We start from the raw sequence: 18,399 nt of genomic DNA on the forward strand, positions 1-18,399 counted from the left end.
AGGTACCTGCTTCCTTCTCCACAGCTTCCACTCCTCCAGATGCTTCTTGTAGTCCGCCAGCTCTCTCTGGTGGACTTCCTCCATCTCGGCCTCCGTCTCCATGACCTCGGCCAGGATTTGGTTCTCGTGCTCCCGCTCGTCCGACGCCTGGTCCACGTTCTCCCTGGAGCACGGCGAGAAAAGAAGAACACACGGTTCACACGTTCATGAGGAGAACACAAACGTCTGTAGGACGAGAAGACGCACACATTATCACACAAAATGATGGTGGTCAGGAGAGAGAATGCAGCTTTAACACATGAAGCATAGACTTCTATACAACCAGAGGAGTCACCCCCTGGTGGTCAGGAGAGAGAATGCAGCTTTAACACATGAAGCATAGACTTCTATACAACCAGAGGAGTCGCCCCCTGGTGGTCAGGAGAGAGAATGCAGCTTTAACACATGAAGCATAGACTTCTATACAACCAGAGGAGTCGCCTCCTGGTGGTCAGGAGAGAGAATGCAGCTTTAACACATGAAGCATAGACTTCTATACAACCAGAGGAGTCGCCCCCTGGTGGTCAGTAGAGAGAATGCAGCTTTAACACATGAAGCATAGACTTCTATACAACCAGAGGAGTCGCCCCCTGGTGGTCAGGAGAGAGAATGCAGCTTTAACCCATGAAGCATAGACTTCTATACAACCAGAGGAGTCGCCCCCTGGTGGTCAGGAGAGAGAATGCAGCTTTAACACATGAAGCATGGACTTCTATACAACCAGAGGAGTCGCCCCCTGGTGGTCAGGAGAGATAATGCAGCTTTAACACATGAAGCATAGACTTCTATACAACCAGAGGAGTCGCCCCCTGGTGGTCAGTAGAGAGAATGCAGCTTTAACCCATGAAGCATAGACTTCTATACAACCAGAGGAGTCGCCCCCTGGTGGTCAGGAGAGAGAATGCAGCTTTAAGACAAGAAGCATAGACTTCTATACAACCAGAGGAATCGCCCCCTGGTGGTCGGTAAAGAGAATGCAGCTTTAAGGCACTTCAGCATTGGCCTCATCCGAGAGAACCGGAGGTTGTCCTCTGGTGTGCCTGCAGCACAGAAGCATGACAGCTCCCAAAACGTGCCTTGATCGCCCCCTGGTGGCGTACTACAGTTCTATGGAGCACAGAGAGATTTACCTCCGGAGGTAGAGCTTAAAGGGCGTGTTGGTGAACTTCTGAAAGTCTCTCAGGGCCTTGATCTCCTTCCACACCTTAACGATGTTCTTCAGCAGAGTCCTGTCTTTCTCCTGCTCACCGTCTCGCAGCTGCCGAGTGGTCCTGTCATTACCAGCCGGGGAAATCACAGAGAATTGCTCGTCATGGTTCTAAAAGAGGGGATTTTGTTTTGGCATCTCGAACCAAACCGGACTCTGACACTCTGGGGGAACTCACCTGACCTCCAGGCTGTACTCAGATATCCTCTGCTGCATGGCTTGAGTGAGGCTCTCCCCGCCGTGGATCTCGAGTATATTCCTCAGTGCGCTCCTCAGTCCATTCAACTGGAGCACACAGGAAACACGCGACCTTACACGACCTTGTTGTGATGACACACGAGTCTTTCTGCGCGTCCTCGGCGACGCTTACCTTGTCAGTGAGGTGTCCCGTGAGATTGTTGCCCTGCCTCGTGAGGTACTGGTCATACAGCTGGGCCAGACGGGACCCCAGGACATGCTCCCGACTGAAGAGGGGGTGATGGGAGAAGATCAGCCCAGAGACGTCGACGTCCAGCTGGTAGTCTCCCTCGGGGGCCGCTGCACCAGCAATATACAGATTTGCATTCTTGGACTTCAGGGCCTGAGGGGGGAGGGGGGGTAAATAATGATGTTTGCTTGTCGCTCTCAGTATGTGTGAAAGCTTTAAAGGAAGTGTGAAGCGGTTGCAGCGCTGTAATGAAGTCATGTGCGACAACGACTCGACTACAATGGAGGCTCTGTTTGTCGAGATGATGATAAATGTTCCAGCTGTGCATGTCTGCAGAGTAAAGAAAGACAATAAATACATGGGAAGAGTTCTTTGGGGGTTTCCCACTCAAACTCTCCCACCCAGTGAACCAGAACAGGGCGGAGTTTCCTGCACTTGTTTATTCTTTTCGGGGTTTCCATAGTCGTCGGGTTTTGCCTCTCAGGGATTGGACGATACGGCCGGCAGCGGGTCGATCGCGGGGGAAGTTTCTCATGGGGATAATAGTGAATAGTTGTCTCGCTCCGCTATCATGTAAAGAAGTGACAAATAAGAGTCTGATTTAAATAACACAGAAAAACCAAACTAACCATTTAAATCACTAAAGTCTCACAACAACAACAACAACATGTGCATCCAGCAGCTCCTGAGCTCTGAGAGGTTGAACCAGTGTTTCATGAAAGAAGTCTGCAGAGAGAACAGCTTCAGTAAAACTCTGGAGGAGAAGAAGCTCATAGAAACATCGGTACTGGCCCTTTAAGAGCACTGGGCCTTTTTCCTCCCTCGCCCACTACCCTCCGGCCTGTGATCAAAGTGAGCGTTTTAGGACAGACCCGAGGTCTAAGCTCCACTTTACTGAGGACAGGAAATGCATAATGAAAAGCTCCATGAGTGAATTCTTCAAACAGAAAACTGAACATCTTGTTTTCCTTTGAATGCCCCGTTGGCGTTTTGATGCAGCTGCATATCGTCAGTAGAGATGACACCACTCACAGATGTGTGAGCCTCCACCTCTGCTCCGTTCCCCCAATAAGAAAGGCCCCGCCCCTCCATGTTTCTCTGAATCGAAATGCCAAACTGCCCTTTGTTTGTGGTCAGAGAACGCTCTTCGGGAGCGGTGCTTTTTAGATGTGAATGCAAAGAGTGTGCCGGACCTTCCTGTACACGGGCTGCAGTGCAGGATCCAGGTCCTCCTCCAGGTGGAAGAGGGGGGGTCTCGTGGATGATTCCTTTATGGGGTCGGGCAGAGCCACGATCCGGCCGTCGTCACCGAACCACTTCTTTCCCTTTTCACGGAGAACGTAAATATATTCACGTGCGTCAAAGCAGTCACGGGTCCTCTGTGCCGCGGCGGTGGAACTTACCTCCTCCATCTTTAGAAAGCGGTTCTCCAGGATGTTCTCGTTGGTCAGCGACACGGGAGGCCTCTCCCCGACATACAGACCCTCGTCCTCCAGATAGCGAGGCTGCATGTTTTTAGGCAGTTTGATGGAGGTTGGCGCTGCGACAAAGACACACGGAGGCAGTTGAAGGATCGGGGCCTCGACAGAATGATAAAAGCCGACGACACATCGGGTGGCTTTGGCACGTTTGGAGAATACCTGTTCGTAAACTCGGCGTGAAGAGGAGCTCGCTCTCCCGCTGAACGCGCTCCCGGTGCCCGACATACTCCGCTTTCTTCACTTCCAGGAAGTCCCGGGACGATTGTTCCACGGCGAATAAATCGTCCTCCTCGTCTCGCACGAGAGGAGCGTCTTCGCTCTGCGGCGGGGGGACGAGGTGCATGAGGCGCTGCCGGGGCAGTTGGGAAAATACTCACAACGTCGTTGTCGGTGTCTCACCTGGTCTTCGTTTTCATCTACATCTCCTCCAGCTCCTTCCTGCTCCTCGGCTGCGTCGTTGTCGTCTCCGTCCTCCTCAGCTGCCCGTCCCCGTCCGGCTCCTTCCTTGCCCTTCTTCTCAGCCCCGCCTCGCGGGTCCGGCTCAAAGTCGAGCGTGAAGAAGTTGTAGGCCTCCTCGGCGGTCGGCAGACCCTCTTCTGTCTGTGGTCACAAAGGAGGAGCAGATGAACGCTGATGATCTGTACGTAGCGTTAGTCTCAGTTCTCAGGTCTCAGGTCTCAGGTCTCAGGTCTCAGGTCTCAGGTCTCAGGTCTCAGGTCTCAGGTCTCAGGTCTCAGGTCCGCCCCTCACCCGTCTCGCTGCTTCTCTGAACTTGACCCTGCTGCCGAGGGCCAGGGGGTCGTCATGCCTCCCAGGTCTCTGTGGATCGACCTGTAAAACACCGAGGGGGGGGGTTTAATCTCCATCGCGGTGGGAGGAGCCTGCCTGGCCACAGCTGAAGGTCGGCGCTCACCTCTCGGTCAAAGCGCGTCACGGTGTCCCTGTCCCGGAGGCTCTGCAGGCGGCTGGCCGGCTCCTGAGACGTCTCCTGCTGCTGGAAGCTCTCGCCTTTGGACTGGAACACAAGCGGCAACACTTTTCATCCAGGAGGTGCAAATATACATCGCATATCTTTACAAGCTGGTTCGTGCTCGTTACCCTGGCCGCTCTCAGTCTCTCTTCCAGGCGACGCGTCACGAAGCTGTCTAAATGGGAGTCGGGGGTCTGCTGGAGTCTTGAGGAGAGACCTAGAGGACAAAGCCCGTCACCAAACAACACTGACATGTACCGCTCAGTACATCGACTACCGGAGAACTGTACTTGGTACTATTTGGTCTCATCTTGTGTGTGTTGGGAGCTGTTTTGTGCTCCTTTAATGTCTCATCTGCTTGTAATGTCTAATTCTTATTTCCATGTTGTTGCTCTGCTTATCTGCCCGAGGACGATGGGTGAAAATGTGCCATTTTCTAAAAACTTGGCACATTACATCACATCTATTTGTGTTAATGTTTTTCGCTTGGATACGATAGTGTGATTTCTATAGTCATTTAACTTGGAGAAAGGGGTTGTGTGTCCTCAAACATCCTTAAATGCTGCATAGTAAACAGTACGGGCCAGTTTAGAGAGACCATGGAACACTAACCGCTCTGAGATCCAGTCGGGGGTCTTGACAAAACCACAGGGTCAGCCGGTCCCTCGTCCTCGCCGTGGTGCTGAACAGTGGAGATCTCCTGCACACCACCACCATCACCACCGCCATCATCATCATCATCATCATCATCATGGGACTCGTGGGCTGAAGATCGGTCGAGCAGCTGATATAAGAACAATCCCCCGAGCACGGTTAGAGCTTTGAAGGGTGCACTCGTAACCTAAGGGATACATAAAAGGGTGCGACGGGAAGACGACGTACCCTTTTCTTGCGCCTCTGTCTCTGAGCCCTGAAGGTGCGCTTCAGCGTCTCTCCTGGATCCTCCTCACTGCTTTGGGCTTCCTGCTGCAACACACGCACAGGAACTGAGACACACACACACAGCATGCACACTGGACTGGGAGAAAGAGGTTTCACTGGGTAGAAAGCCAGAAGGAGATTTTAGGAGACCTTTCCTCCACCGACCTTCATTGGAGCTCCAGGGTTCTCCTCTCTCAGAGCCTGAAGAGCAGAGTTACGTTCACTGACCACAGCTCTTCTATCGGCGTGTGTGAGCCTTGTTGAAGCTACATATATACATATATATATATATATATATATATATATATACACGTTATGTCTACGTGTAATAACACTCAATAACTTCACCTGCACGTCGTCCTCATTTATGTTTCTGCCCAACAAAGCGCGTGGTTTCTTCCGGGGTTTCTCTCGGACGTCACTGAAGCAGAAATGTTCATTTTAAACGCTAAACCGTTAGCTAGCTCACGTTAGCTTCGAGCTCTGCATCAAACCGCTATCTAGCCTCACGTTACCTTGACGACGCCATGGAGGCGAGGGTCGCTTTACGACAGCTGTCGTAGCTTAAGCCGATGTTCCTCTGGTGCCGTAAACGAACCGCTGGCTCGCTGCGATGTTTGCGTCACTTCGGTCGCGTCGTTTTTTGACTACATTTGTCATTTTACGTGCGATTATTGTCCGTTAATGCTGAATTTAACGGAAGCAAAGTGTGACCGTTACCGCTGCCTAGTAACGAGATACACTACCCCTCCACCTACCTTGAAAACCAGAGCCAATCAGACGGTGTTAAGTCCCGCCCTACTGTGCTGTGATTGGCTAATAGTCGCTACCTCGGCGTGTCCTTGCATCCTTGTGATTGGATGCTCGTTCCACCTTTTTCTTTCTTTTAAAGAAACAACATTTTATAAATAAAACATAATTAAATGGAAATTAATTAACATTATGGAAGCCCATCTTTTGCCTCTGAGATGAAAACAATTAATATCCTGTAAGTAATATAAAGAGAAACTTCTAAAATAATGATTTATCCTCTGACAATCATGACTTATCTCACTGGTATCTCATATGTATGACTTAGTATCTCATATGAATAGTATATCTCATGGTCTCCAGAGTAGGGGAGTGTTTTATGATCTCGATCTGGTTCAATGTGAAAAAGAAAACATAATTATTTGTACATTCTCTATAATAGAATAATCTGTGACAAGCCAAGGTTTTTAACGTCTAGATATATAAACATATCAATAACAATAAAGATTTCACGTATTGGAAACAGTAAAAGAGAACAAGCTCAATGTTTATTGATCCAACTCCAAAACAAATACATAATAAACATCTTCTAGCTTAATCAAACAGCATAATTTAAAATCAGTAGATTAGGTACTCTATATCAATAAACATAACTGGCAGTACACACACATCTGTATAAAAATATAGTTTGACCACATGTGGAATAAAAACTAAAAACACTGACTAGCAGTATGTGTTTTGTCTCCAGGTGTTATGAGTAGTCCTCTGCCAGCGTGTCGAAATAGTTTGTGTCTGCGTAGAGCAGGAAGCCGGAGAACAGGCTGTCGGACCAGCCGGGGTCGTAAAACAGCCCGTTCTGGTCGTGGAAGAAGATCTCCAGCCAGACCTCGTCCTCCGGGTTCAGGAAGATGACGGTGGCCCCGGACGCCACGTCGTGGTTCCCCGTGTTGGCGTCATAGGTCTTGACGCGGTACTCCCCGTTGTGCACCAGCGCGATGGCCAGGTGCTTGTTGGCCAGCGTGATGTCGTAGGAGAAGTAATAAATGCCCGGGTACGCGCAGAGGAACTTGCCCGTCTGCGGGCTGTAGTGCCCCCCCTCGTCGAACAGCACCTTGTTGAACCTGATGGGGGTTTTCTCCGCGGGGTAGCTGCTGGTGATGCCCACCGAGAAGGCCGATTTGGGCAGCAGGCTGCCGCACTTGCAGGTTCCCGCGGTTCCGCGCGGTCCCCTCTGGCCCCGGTCCCCTTTGTCCCCGTCGCCGCCGGGTGTTCCTGGGGGGCCCACGACGCCGCCCTCCCCAACGGGGCCTCGTTTCCCGGCGGGGCCGCGGTCGCCTCGGCCTCCGATCTTTCCCGTCGGGCCGACTCTGCCCTTCACACCTGTAGCACAAAAATAAATGATGAATATATAATGTTGGGATCATCAGAGAAGAAGTCCTTCTGGGGAAAAACACACATCAACATTATCTTTAAAAGGTCGACGCCGAACCTGATCGTCTACGCAGAAAGGTCTCGTTTCATCCAGCCTGAGACCTGAGGCCTGAGACCTGAGACCTGAGACCTGAGACCTGAGACCTGAGGCCTGAGACCTGAGACCTGAGGCCTGAGACCTGAGACCTGAGACCTGAGACCTGAGGCCTGAGGCCTGAGACCTGAGACCTGAGACCTGAGACCTGAGACCTGAGGCCTGAGACCTGAGACCTGAGGCCTGAGGCCTGAGACCTGAGACCTGAGACCTGAGACCTGAGACCTGAGACCTGAGGCCTGAGGCCTGAGACCTGAGACCTGAGACCTGAGGCCTGACACCTGAGACCTGAGACCTGAGGCCTGAGGCCTGAGACCTGAGACCTGAGACCGGAGATCTGACACCTGAGACCTGAGACCTGAGGCCTGAGACCTGAGACCTGAAACCTGAGACCTGAGACCTGAGACCAGAGACCTGAGACCTGAGGCCTGAGACCTGAGACCTGAGACCTGAGGCCTGAGGCTTGAGACCTGAGACCTGAGACCGGAGATCTGACACCTGAGACCTGAGACCTGAGACCTGAGGCCTGAGACCTGAGACCTGAGACCTGAGGCCTGAGACCTGACACCTGAGACCTGAGACCTGAGACCGTAGATCTGAGACCTGAGGCCTGAGACCTGAGGCCTGAGACCTGAGACCTGAAACCTGAGACCTGAGACCTGAGACCAGAGACCTGAGACCTGAGGCCTGAGACCTGAGACCTGAGACCTGAGGCCTGAGACCTGACACCTGAGACCTGAGACCTGACACCTGAGACCTGAGACCTGAGACCTGAGACCTGAGGCCTGAGACCTGACACCTGAGACCTGACACCTGAGACCTGAGACCTGAGGCCTGAGACCTGAGGCCTGAGACCGGAGATCTGAGAGAGATGTCACTCAAACCACTTTTGGGTGTGTCGTCTTTCAATTACTTATTTTCATACACTTCATTTTGTTGTTTTTTATGACTTAAAAGCCAGATTTGGAGATCTCCCGTGATCGGTCAGAACTGAAACCTCTAACTTCTGTCTGCTTCAGTTCATCAAAGTCGAACTTTGCAGAGAGATTCTTCAGTTTTTTAATTATTATTTTCATTTACTCTTAACCAGTAACATAAATACTGATATCTACACATCTGGACACATCTCACACGTGTTCCCTTTATTGTGACACCAACATTATTCAAATAGCACTTGTGTTTGCAGAGATATCCTCTTTTTTAGGCCTAAAAACAGGTTTCGTACTCGCAACTTTCATCTTTTCAAAAGGACAAACCATCACGTGTCCAAACTGGGTCCCCAAAAAACAAATAAATGTGTTTCTCACTGTTGACAACTTGTACGTGTTCTTTCCAAAATAAGGTTCCCCGGGCGAGGGCGGGGAACCTTATTTCATCAATTGTATTTATTTATATTATATATGTAATCGCCGTCTGTTCTGCACTTGTTGAACTATTTCAGAAACAGAAACACAAACCCCGCCCAGCGCTGAGTCACTCTTGGAATGACGCCATCTTGACATTTGAACATATAACTCGATTCATCCCAAACTATTTAATATCCAGAGGGTGAAATACGCGTGTATTCATCAGATTACTGTTTGTGTGATATCAATACCAGGAGATGAGTCCAAATATTTAATGTCCTGAAGAATTCTAAAGAAAACTAAAATCTTTACCGAGCTGTGAACAACCGTATGAACTCGTCTTCAGACGAAAGGAAATGAAATGTTTGCGTCTGTAGATTTCTCCTAAATTCACCAAAGGTCAAGATTACGTAACGCCTCATTTGCATATTTAAACATAACGTTTCATATAACTTGTAATATAATAACTCCTCCTCTTAATTCTGAAGCTTTATGCAGAGGGGTTTGTTCACGCAGCATTCAGAGACTCATTTATACACATTTATTAATAAAAACTATATATTATGAAGCTTTATGCAGAGGGGTTAGTTCACACAGCATTCAGAGACTCATTTATACACATTTATTAATAAAAACTATATATTATGAAGCTTTATGCAGAGGGGTTAGTTCACACAGCATCCAGAGACTCATTTATACACATTTATTAATAAAACTATATATTATGAAGCTTTATGCAGAGGGGTTAGTTCACACAGCATTCAGAGACTCATTTATACACATTTATTAATAAAAACTATATATTATGAAGCTTTATGCAGAGGGGTTAGTTCACACAGCATTCAGAGACTCATTTATACACATTTATTAATAAAAACTATATATTATGAAGCTTTATGCAGAGGGGTTAGTTCACACAGCATTCAGAGACTCATTTATACACATTTATTAATATAAACTATATATTATGAAGCTTTATGCAGAGGGGTTAGTTCACACAGCATTCAGAGACTCATTTATACACATTTATTAATACAAACTATGTATTATGAAGCTTTATGCAGAGGGGTTTGTTCACACAGCATTCAGAGACTCATTCATACATTTATTAATAAAAACTATATATTATGAAGCTTTATGGAGAGGGGTTAGTTCACACAGCATTCAGAGACTCATTTATACACATTTATTAATAAAAACTATATATTATGAAGCTTTATGCAGAGGGGTTAGTTCACACAGCATTCAGAGACTCATTTATACACATTTATTAATAAAAACTATATATTATGAAGCTTTATGCAGAGGGGTTAGTTCACACAGCATTCAGAGACTCATTTATACACATTTATTAATATAAACTATATATTATGAAGCTTTATGCAGAGGGGTTAGTTCACACAGCATTCAGAGACTCATTTATACACATTTATTAATACAAACTATATATTATGAAGCTTTATGCAGAGGGGTTTGTTCACACAGCATTCAGAGACTCATTTATACACATTTATTAATAAAACTATATATTATGAAGCTTTATGCAGAGGGGTTAGTTCACACAGCATTCAGAGCCTCATTTATACACATTTATTAATAAAAACTATATATTATGAAGCTTTATGCAGAGGGGTTTGTTGACACAGCATTCAGAGACTCATTTATACACATTTATTAATATAAACTATATATTATGAAGCTTTATGCAGAGGGGTTTGTTCACACAGCATTCAGAGACTCATTCATACATTTATTAATAAAAACTATATATTATGAAGCTTTATGCAGAGGGGTTTGTTCACACAGCATTCAGAGACTCATTTATACACATTTATTAATATAAACTATATATTATGAAGCTTTATGCAGAGGGGTTTGTTCACACAGCATTCAGAGACTCATTTATACACATTTATTAATATAAACTATATATTATGAAGCTTTATGCAGAGGGGTTTGTTCACACAGCATTCAGAGACTCATTCATACATTTATTAATAAAAACTATATATTATGAAGCTTAATGCAGAGGGGTTAGTTCACACAGCATTCAGAGACTCATTTATACACATTTATTAATATAAACTATATATTATGAAGCTTTATGCAGAGGGGTTAGTTCACGCAGCATTCAGAGACTCGTGTAGTAGCTCCAGTTTTAGGATTACTAATAACAAAATGACATCTGTGTTTTTGTTTTGTTGACTTTTTACTGTGTTCACACACACACACACAAGACTTTTATGTGATGATCAGTTTTTTATTTGGAGTTTTTATGGTTCAATTGATAAAAACATGGAAAAAATATTTTTTTTATGCCTGTTGACAGTATGTGTGATTCATGGAGTGATTTAAAGAGATGTCATAAACTCCCTGTGTTAAAACATGTGACTCAAATGTGTCAACAACATGAAACAATAATGAAAATGTAAAACTTGTAATACCCAAACTGATTATCCTGATGTCAGCTCTGTGACCCTTCATCTCATAATAATCTATAAAGGGTGTTTCTCAGTAAAGGAAACCTTCCGATCTGTTCATAATTCATAAATACCTGCGTCTCCCTTCTCTCCCCCTTCGCCCGTCCTGCCGTCTCTGCCGTCTCTTCCCGGGACGCCCACATTCCCGTCCGCTCCCGTCGGTCCACTGTTACCGGGCTGGCCGGGGGGTCCCGGTGATCCGGGCGCGCTGCAGATCAGACGACGCGGCGGCGGCGGCTTCGCTCGGACCTCAAAGCGCTGGCCCGCGACCCGGCGGAGCAGACACACGGCCAACAGCAGCGGCAGCAGCTTCACGTCTGAAACCGGCACAAAGACGCCTTCAGAGGGACTTCTTGTTGTAGATGTTCAGAGCAGAAAGATGAAAAGCAGACAATCAGGAGGACATGAGAACATAAGAAGGACATGAGAAGGACATGATGGACATGAGAAGGACATGAGAACACAAGGACATGAGAACACAAGGACATGAGAAGGACATGAGAACACAAGGACATGAGAACACAAGGACATGAGAAGGACATGAGAACACATGGACATGAGAAGGACATTAGAACACAAGGACATGAGAAGGACATGAGAACACAAGGACATGAGAACACAAGGACATGAGAAGGACATGAGAACACAAGGACATGAGAACACAAGGACATGAGAAGGACATGAGAACACAAGGACATGAGAAGGACATGAGAACACAAGGACATGAGAACACAAGGACATGAGAAGGACATGAGAACACAAGGACATGAGAACACAAGGACATGAGAAGGACATGAGAACACATGGACATGAGAAGGACATGATGGACATGAGAACATAAGAACATAAGAAGGACATGATGGACATGAGAAGGACATGATGGACATGAGAACATAAGAACATAAGAAGGACATGATGGACATGAGAAGGACATGATGGACATGAGAAGGACATGATGGACATGAGATGGACATGAGAAGGACATGATGGACATGAGAAGGACATGATGGACATGAGAAGGACATGAGAACACAAGGACATGAGAAGGACATGAGAACATAAGAACATAAGAAGGACATGATGGACATGAGAAGAACATCAGAACATAAGAACATTAGAAGGCCATGAGAACATGAGAAGGACATGAGAACATAAGAAGGACATGAGAAGGACATGAGAAGGACATGATGGACATGATGGACATGAGAACATAAGAAGGACATGAGGACATGATGGACATGAGAAGGACATGAGAACATAAGAAGGACATGAGGACATGAGAACATGAGAAGGACATGATGGACATGAGAAGGACATGAGAACATAAGAAGGACATGATGGACATGAGAACATAAGAAGGACATGAGAACATCAGAAGGACATGAGAAGGCCATGAGAACATGAGAAGGACATGAGAACATAAGAAGGACATGAGAAGGACATGAGAAGGACATGATGGACATGAGAACATAAGAAGAACATGAGAAGGACATGAGAACATAAGAAGGACATGAGGACATGATGGACATGAGAAGGACATGAGAACATAAGAAGGACATGAGGACATGAGAACATAAGAAGGACATGAGGACATGAGAACATGAGAAGGACATGATGGACATGAGAAGGACATGAGAATATAAGAAGGACATGATGGACATGAGAACATAAGAAGGACATGATGGACATGAGAACATAAGAAGGACATGAGAACATCAGAAGGACATGAGGACATGATGGACATGAGAACATCAGAAGGACATGAGAACATCAGAAGGACATCAGAAGAACATGAGAAGAACATGATACTGGTGGCTCTCAGCGGTGAACGGTCACCACCATAAGTCCTCCTCTGAATACATGATGAACGTCACCACATGGAGAAGACAACAGCATCCGACTACTAACTGGAACACAGTTTGGCGTGTTGGGTCACAGCCGTAACACCCAGAGACCTGGTTTTATTTTCATAAATCAATGAATGTACAATAGAGAATAGATCACTCTCTAGTTACACATTGTTTTATTTGTATTGTGTCTTTGTTGTTGTTTATCTTATGTTTTTACACTCCTTGCTCTAAATATGTAGAACTATAAAATGAGCATCATCTAAAACATCTGCACCTGCAATGTGACTCGTCTGAAAGACACGTGTAAATGTCTAATTGATACCTCCCGTCAATAAAAACAATTATGAAAAAATAAATAAATAAATAAAATAAAAAGAAGGACATGAGGGACGGTCTACATTTCACTACGAGGTATCAACTGAGCCGACAAGCTCTTCGCTTTCTCTTATTAATAATAATAATAATAATAATAATAATAAAAATAAAAATAATAATAATGCATTTTATTTGTAAGAATCTCATTCATGGAATAATCTACCTGTACATATCGATGACATCATCACGTTCTCTCAGGCTGACTTATGAAGGAATGAAGCTCTCTTTGAGTCCACCCCCCCCCCCCCCACTCTTATTATTTCATCCTTCATTTCATTTCCTTTATTATTTTAAATTCTTAAATGTAATATGCCCTGCTATTTTATTTTACTTTATTGTATATTTGTCAAATCTAATTTGGTTTTCTTTCCATCATATCTGTGTTGTGCCTGTCAGACGACTCTCACTTCAGATGGTATCAGTTCCTCTGATGTCGTCACCGTGGCGATGAGAAGAGCGCACGAGGCCAGATGGGCCGATGTTCTCATCCGCCACAGAAGTGCACGTGACCTCGAACCAAAACAAACCTTGGTCTCCGATTCCAAGGTTTTTTAATATCATTTTATAGCCAAAAACATTCGTGAGTTATGACATCCAGCTCCATTCCTGTCAGCGGGGGTGAGGGCGGGTGTGTGTGTGTGTGTGTGTGTGTGTGTGTGTGTGTGTGTGTGTGTGGGGGGTGGGGGGGGCATGTTTCAGCGAGAGGAAACATGTCGGTCATCAAACGTTTCACAACATGGAAAATCAACGCTTTCATTTGGGGAGTTTTGGGGCAAAAGCTCTGGACAATTTAAGATTTATGGATCCCATTAATAGGTTTTCTGTTTCTGTGAGAACGTGAGCTTCAGATCTGAGCTAGAAACACTGAAACAAGTGATGTCATAGGACAAACGATGTGCTGACAGGACAGTACACACAAGGAGATAAACAGGAAGGACACACACACACACACACACACACACACACACGCACACACACACACACACACTGGTCCTGTGAGAGAGAAACCCCGCCAGCGACGACGTCAGTGTTGGTAAAACGGCTATTATTAAACTAAAGGAATTACCGTTACATAACATCTCATTTGCAAGATTTCATAAAACTTGCAACACAATAACTCTTAATGTGAGTGATGAAGTGGTGAAGTTTCATGTGATATCTATGAGGTCATGTTTTGACCCTATAACACAATAACTCTTAATGTGAGTGATGAAGTGGTGAAGTTTCATGTGATATCTATGAGGTCATGTTTTGACCCTATAACACAATAACTCTTAATGTGAGTGATGAAGTGGTGAAGTTTCATGTGATATCTATGAGGTCATGTTTTGACCCTATAACACAATAACTCCTCTTAATGTGAGTGATGAAGTGGTGAAGTTTCATGTGATATCTATGAGGTCATGTTTTGACCCTATAACACAATAACTCCTCTTAATGTCAGTGATGAAGTGGTGAAGTTTCATGTGATATCTATGAGGTCATGTTTTCTTTCTGTAAAAACATTACTACTGAAACAAGAATAAATGCAAATGAGCAGATATTTAATAATCATTTAATGTATTAATAATAATAATAATAATATATACATTTTCATGATAATGCACCATTTGCATATTCAAACACATATTTTCGGAAAACATTTAAATACAAAATAAGTATTTTCTTGGGTCCATTTCATGGTCAAATAAGCTGGCGGTCTTAAAACCAGCTCCTCCTTTGGGGAGAAGAGCTTGTCATGGAGGTCGTGGTTCAGGTTCTCGTCCCAGAGGAGGCTCTCATGTGTGGGTGAAGACGGGCGTGTGGAGCGGTGCTCTTACCCCACATCTGGTAGACGTTGCTCAGTGCGTCGCCTCCTGTCCGCTGGTGGGAATCGAACCCTCGGTGAACATGTCGTGAGTTCCCTGTTTGAGCCTCGGCTGCCGACGGTGTTGTGAAGCAGCTGCAGCCGTCTGCACTCACTCCATCCAACTCTCCTCCTCCTCCTCCTCTCCTCCTCTTCCTCTCCTCCTCCTCCTCCTCTCCTCCTCCTCCTCTTGTCCACTCCCTTCTCCCAAAGCAGACTGTGCATGTGCAGACAGAGTGGACTCCATTGCGTCATGGAGGAGGATTCCTTAGATGTGAGGCACTCTGGGAGAATGCGGGCGGCTGTTCTATGAAAAGTCAGATTTAATGAATGGGAGAAGTTATTTGTGCCTTTTTGACCTCACAGTTCCTCACACTCACCTCTAGATGGAGCCAGAGGGTGTTGAGGGACGTCTTCTATTATTTTGTTGTATTTCCATATAAATATATATATATATATATATATATATATATGTAAAAATAAAATATACATTTTATATATAATTTTATATAAATATATATATATTCATAGAGACTTATTTTATTTGTACATATATATGTAAAAATAAAATAATATATATATATATATATATTATTTGTATATTATATATATATTATTTTATTTTAAAAAAAGAAGAAAAGTCTCAATAAAAATATATATATTTATATATATATATATATATGTCAAAATAAAAACTAGTCTCTATAAATATATATATGTCAAAATAAAATAAAAGCCTATAAATATATATATATATATAAAATGATATATAACATTTATATTTTTACATATATATACAGTATGTAAACATAAAATATAAATCTCTATAAATATATACATATTTATATATATATATATATATATATATATATTAAAAACCTGTTATATAACATTTAAAAATCACGAATTTAAACATGCTAAACCCCAAATGTTGAGGTAAGATAATGTTAATGTTTTTAAGGGTATTAATTTATGTTAATTCATAATTAAAAAAGGCCTTTTTTTCGCATTTAAAAACATTATGTAAAACAATGTGTATCACAAGGACTTATATAATTCTAATAGCTGTGTTTTTGTGCCAGTACAGGTAGAAGTATTTAGATCCTTTACAGTAAAGTATCAGTACCACAGTGTACAAATACTCCAGTACAAGTAGAAGTATTTAGATCCTTTACTTTAGTTATTGTTTTTCATGCACTTGTCAATTTATAGATAAAGATATTTCTTTATTTCATAACTAGGAAAGAAAACCATCAAAATATTCAGGTGTTTTTTTTCACCATTCGGTCAATTTGCATCTGTAGATTTCTCACCTTAAAATACTTAAAATATCACTATAAAACTTCCCCATTTGATTACTTACATTAAGATAAATATATCTATTTCTTTACCCTATTCACCTTTAGTACAAACAATTATCAGCAAAATACTCTTAAAGTACTAAAAATAAAAGTACTCATTCTGCAGGAAATGCTCCTTGTGAGATATATAAGATGATATATGACATTGATATATGACATATGCAGTATTCACATGTACTGTGGCTGTGCTTCACATCCAGCTGTTTAGTCCAGATCATTCTGCTTTAAAAACTTTATCTTTAACAATACACAGTATTTAATAAGCGTAATCAGCTTTTCTTAAGTTAAATCTTAAAGGTAATTGGCAATTACAGCTGGCAGGTAAATGTAGTGCAGTAAAAAGTATTTCTATTTATCTCTTAAGTATTTTACAGTTGTACTTAAGTACAGGCTTGAGTAAATGTACTTAAATTACATCCCATAACACACTAAAACACATCGAGCCAGATCTTTGTATCAGTTTGAGGAAGTTTACGGAAAAATATACAAATATTTAAGTATTCATCTTTTTTCTTTTTGGGCAGATTCTCATAATCTCTCAGTGACGTAAAACAACAACAATATAACTCTTCATAAACAATATATTGTTTACTTCAAAACTCATGCAGCAGCCGTGTTGTGTCCAAACAGAATGGGTCTTTATTCAGGAAGTGAAAGAAACAAACAAACAAAAAGATTGTAATCAACACCCCATTTAAATACAAAACCAACACAAATAAAAATAAACATGATATTCATTTTGCATATCAAAGATCCGTTCATTAATAATTACAATCCAAACACCTCATAAACCACCTTTTTTGTGAATCTATACACAAACTCTGATTTAGAAATTAGTCACTTTGACGATAAAATTACAAATATTTAGCTTTTAAAAAATAATTAAAACTTCAAAATAATATCGTAGCAATTAGCATCTTCATTTCATATATAGTGAATGTCCACATAAAAATACAAAATGATACCAATGACATTTAGATATGAAAAAAAAAATGATTCCAAGAACTCCGCTACCATTAAAAAACAAAAATAAAACGTAGGATAAAACAAGATGAAACGAAAATAGAAATATGCATGAAAAAGTCTCTCCGTTTGTTAGCAAAACACTATCCCAAAATAACTACAATCATTTACATCAGTACAAAGATATCTGGATTTAAAAATAGTTGCAATGAAAAAAACAGGGGTTTTTTAAATTTTTTCTGACAGTAAAAAAATGACACTGTGGATCAGAAATCTGCAAAATATGCAATGAAAAAAATAAATCTGCATTAAAAAGGTTCACACTGTAGTTCTTACTTTTTTTCTTTTATACAAACATTAGAAACAGTATTGCACATCACAACACAGATTCGAGGTTAGTCAAAATGTGTTATATTCAAGTTTCAGAGCATCCTCGAGGACGGGCAGCGAGGCCTCGATGCGACGCGGAGAATCTCAAGTGTCTTCCAAGGAAATGATAAAAACATTCATGTTCCCTTCCTTCAAATGAACGCGTATCAAAAAACCAGAGTCGACCGCGGATATCAAAAAACGTCGATGCTGTCGTTACTGATGACGTGATTTCTTTGTCTTTGAACGGAACTTCTGGACATGATTAGCAAAGGGGAGGGGGGGGGGGGGTAAATTGTATTTAATTGTCCTGTTTAAATAGAAAAATACAATCAAAATCAAATAGGTTTTTTTTTTGGTCTACAAAAATAGTGAAATAAATATGATTTTTTTTTTTTACAAAAACAAAGACGCGCACAGAACAAAGTAACAGTGTTAAACATAGAAAATAGAACCTCACAAAAACAGCACGAGTCAAGTGTTACAGGT

At 42.9% G+C, this 18,399-nt stretch overlaps 2 protein-coding genes across 5 annotated transcripts in view; both read right to left on the reverse strand.

The window, feature by feature from the left end:
- cc2d2a (coiled-coil and C2 domain containing 2A) overlaps positions 1 to 5,862 on the reverse strand; it is an 18,044-nt gene extending 12,182 nt beyond the window's left edge. For 2 of the 4 annotated variants that reach the window (XM_034531032.1, XM_034531030.1), the window contains exons 1-16: positions 5,561 to 5,806; positions 5,394 to 5,466; positions 5,211 to 5,246; positions 5,007 to 5,090; positions 4,737 to 4,908; positions 4,253 to 4,341; positions 4,068 to 4,169; positions 3,905 to 3,985; positions 3,554 to 3,754; positions 3,314 to 3,473; positions 3,077 to 3,213; positions 2,867 to 2,998; positions 1,617 to 1,826; positions 1,425 to 1,531; positions 1,170 to 1,310; positions 7 to 163 (exon numbers count right to left, since the gene is read on the reverse strand). In XM_034531032.1, the coding sequence (XP_034386923.1) occupies positions 7 to 163; positions 1,170 to 1,310; positions 1,425 to 1,531; positions 1,617 to 1,826; positions 2,867 to 2,998; positions 3,077 to 3,213; positions 3,314 to 3,473; positions 3,554 to 3,754; positions 3,905 to 3,985; positions 4,068 to 4,169; positions 4,253 to 4,341; positions 4,737 to 4,908; positions 5,007 to 5,090; positions 5,211 to 5,246; positions 5,394 to 5,466; positions 5,561 to 5,574 (1,896 nt within the window). In that variant the 5' untranslated portion in view covers positions 5,575 to 5,806. Of the gene's footprint in view, positions 1 to 6; positions 164 to 1,169; positions 1,311 to 1,424; positions 1,532 to 1,616; positions 1,827 to 2,866; positions 2,999 to 3,076; positions 3,214 to 3,313; positions 3,474 to 3,553; positions 3,755 to 3,904; positions 3,986 to 4,067; positions 4,170 to 4,252; positions 4,342 to 4,736; positions 4,909 to 5,006; positions 5,091 to 5,210; positions 5,247 to 5,393; positions 5,467 to 5,560 lie in introns of all 4 variants that reach the window. The other 2 variants (XM_034531031.1, XM_034531033.1) reach the window with 2 other exon arrangements.
- A 495-nt stretch (positions 5,863 to 6,357) lies between these two features.
- On the reverse strand, positions 6,358 to 15,322 carry LOC117730171 (complement C1q tumor necrosis factor-related protein 7). The gene is made up of 3 exons (XM_034531744.1): positions 15,192 to 15,322; positions 11,221 to 11,463; positions 6,358 to 7,175 (listed from the first exon to the last, which is right to left on the reverse strand). Exons 1-3 carry the CDS (start codon positions 15,196 to 15,198, stop codon positions 6,547 to 6,549), a joined length of 879 nt encoding a protein of 292 aa, XP_034387635.1. The 5' UTR covers positions 15,199 to 15,322; the 3' UTR covers positions 6,358 to 6,546.
- Positions 15,323 to 18,399: the final 3,077 nt, after the last annotated feature.

The sequence above is a fragment of the Cyclopterus lumpus genome, chromosome 4 (genome assembly GCF_009769545.1).
Source record: "Cyclopterus lumpus isolate fCycLum1 chromosome 4, fCycLum1.pri, whole genome shotgun sequence".
Taxonomy (NCBI): domain Eukaryota; kingdom Metazoa; phylum Chordata; class Actinopteri; order Perciformes; family Cyclopteridae; genus Cyclopterus; species Cyclopterus lumpus.

What these genes read in the sequence shown, in the direction of transcription:
- LOC117730171 (XM_034531744.1), bottom strand. An exon ending in GGGAGAGAAGGGAGACGCAG is followed by an intron (nt 7,176 to 11,220) that starts GTATTTATGAAT and finishes TTTGTGCTACAG; the next exon opens with GTGTGAAGGGCAGAGTCGGC.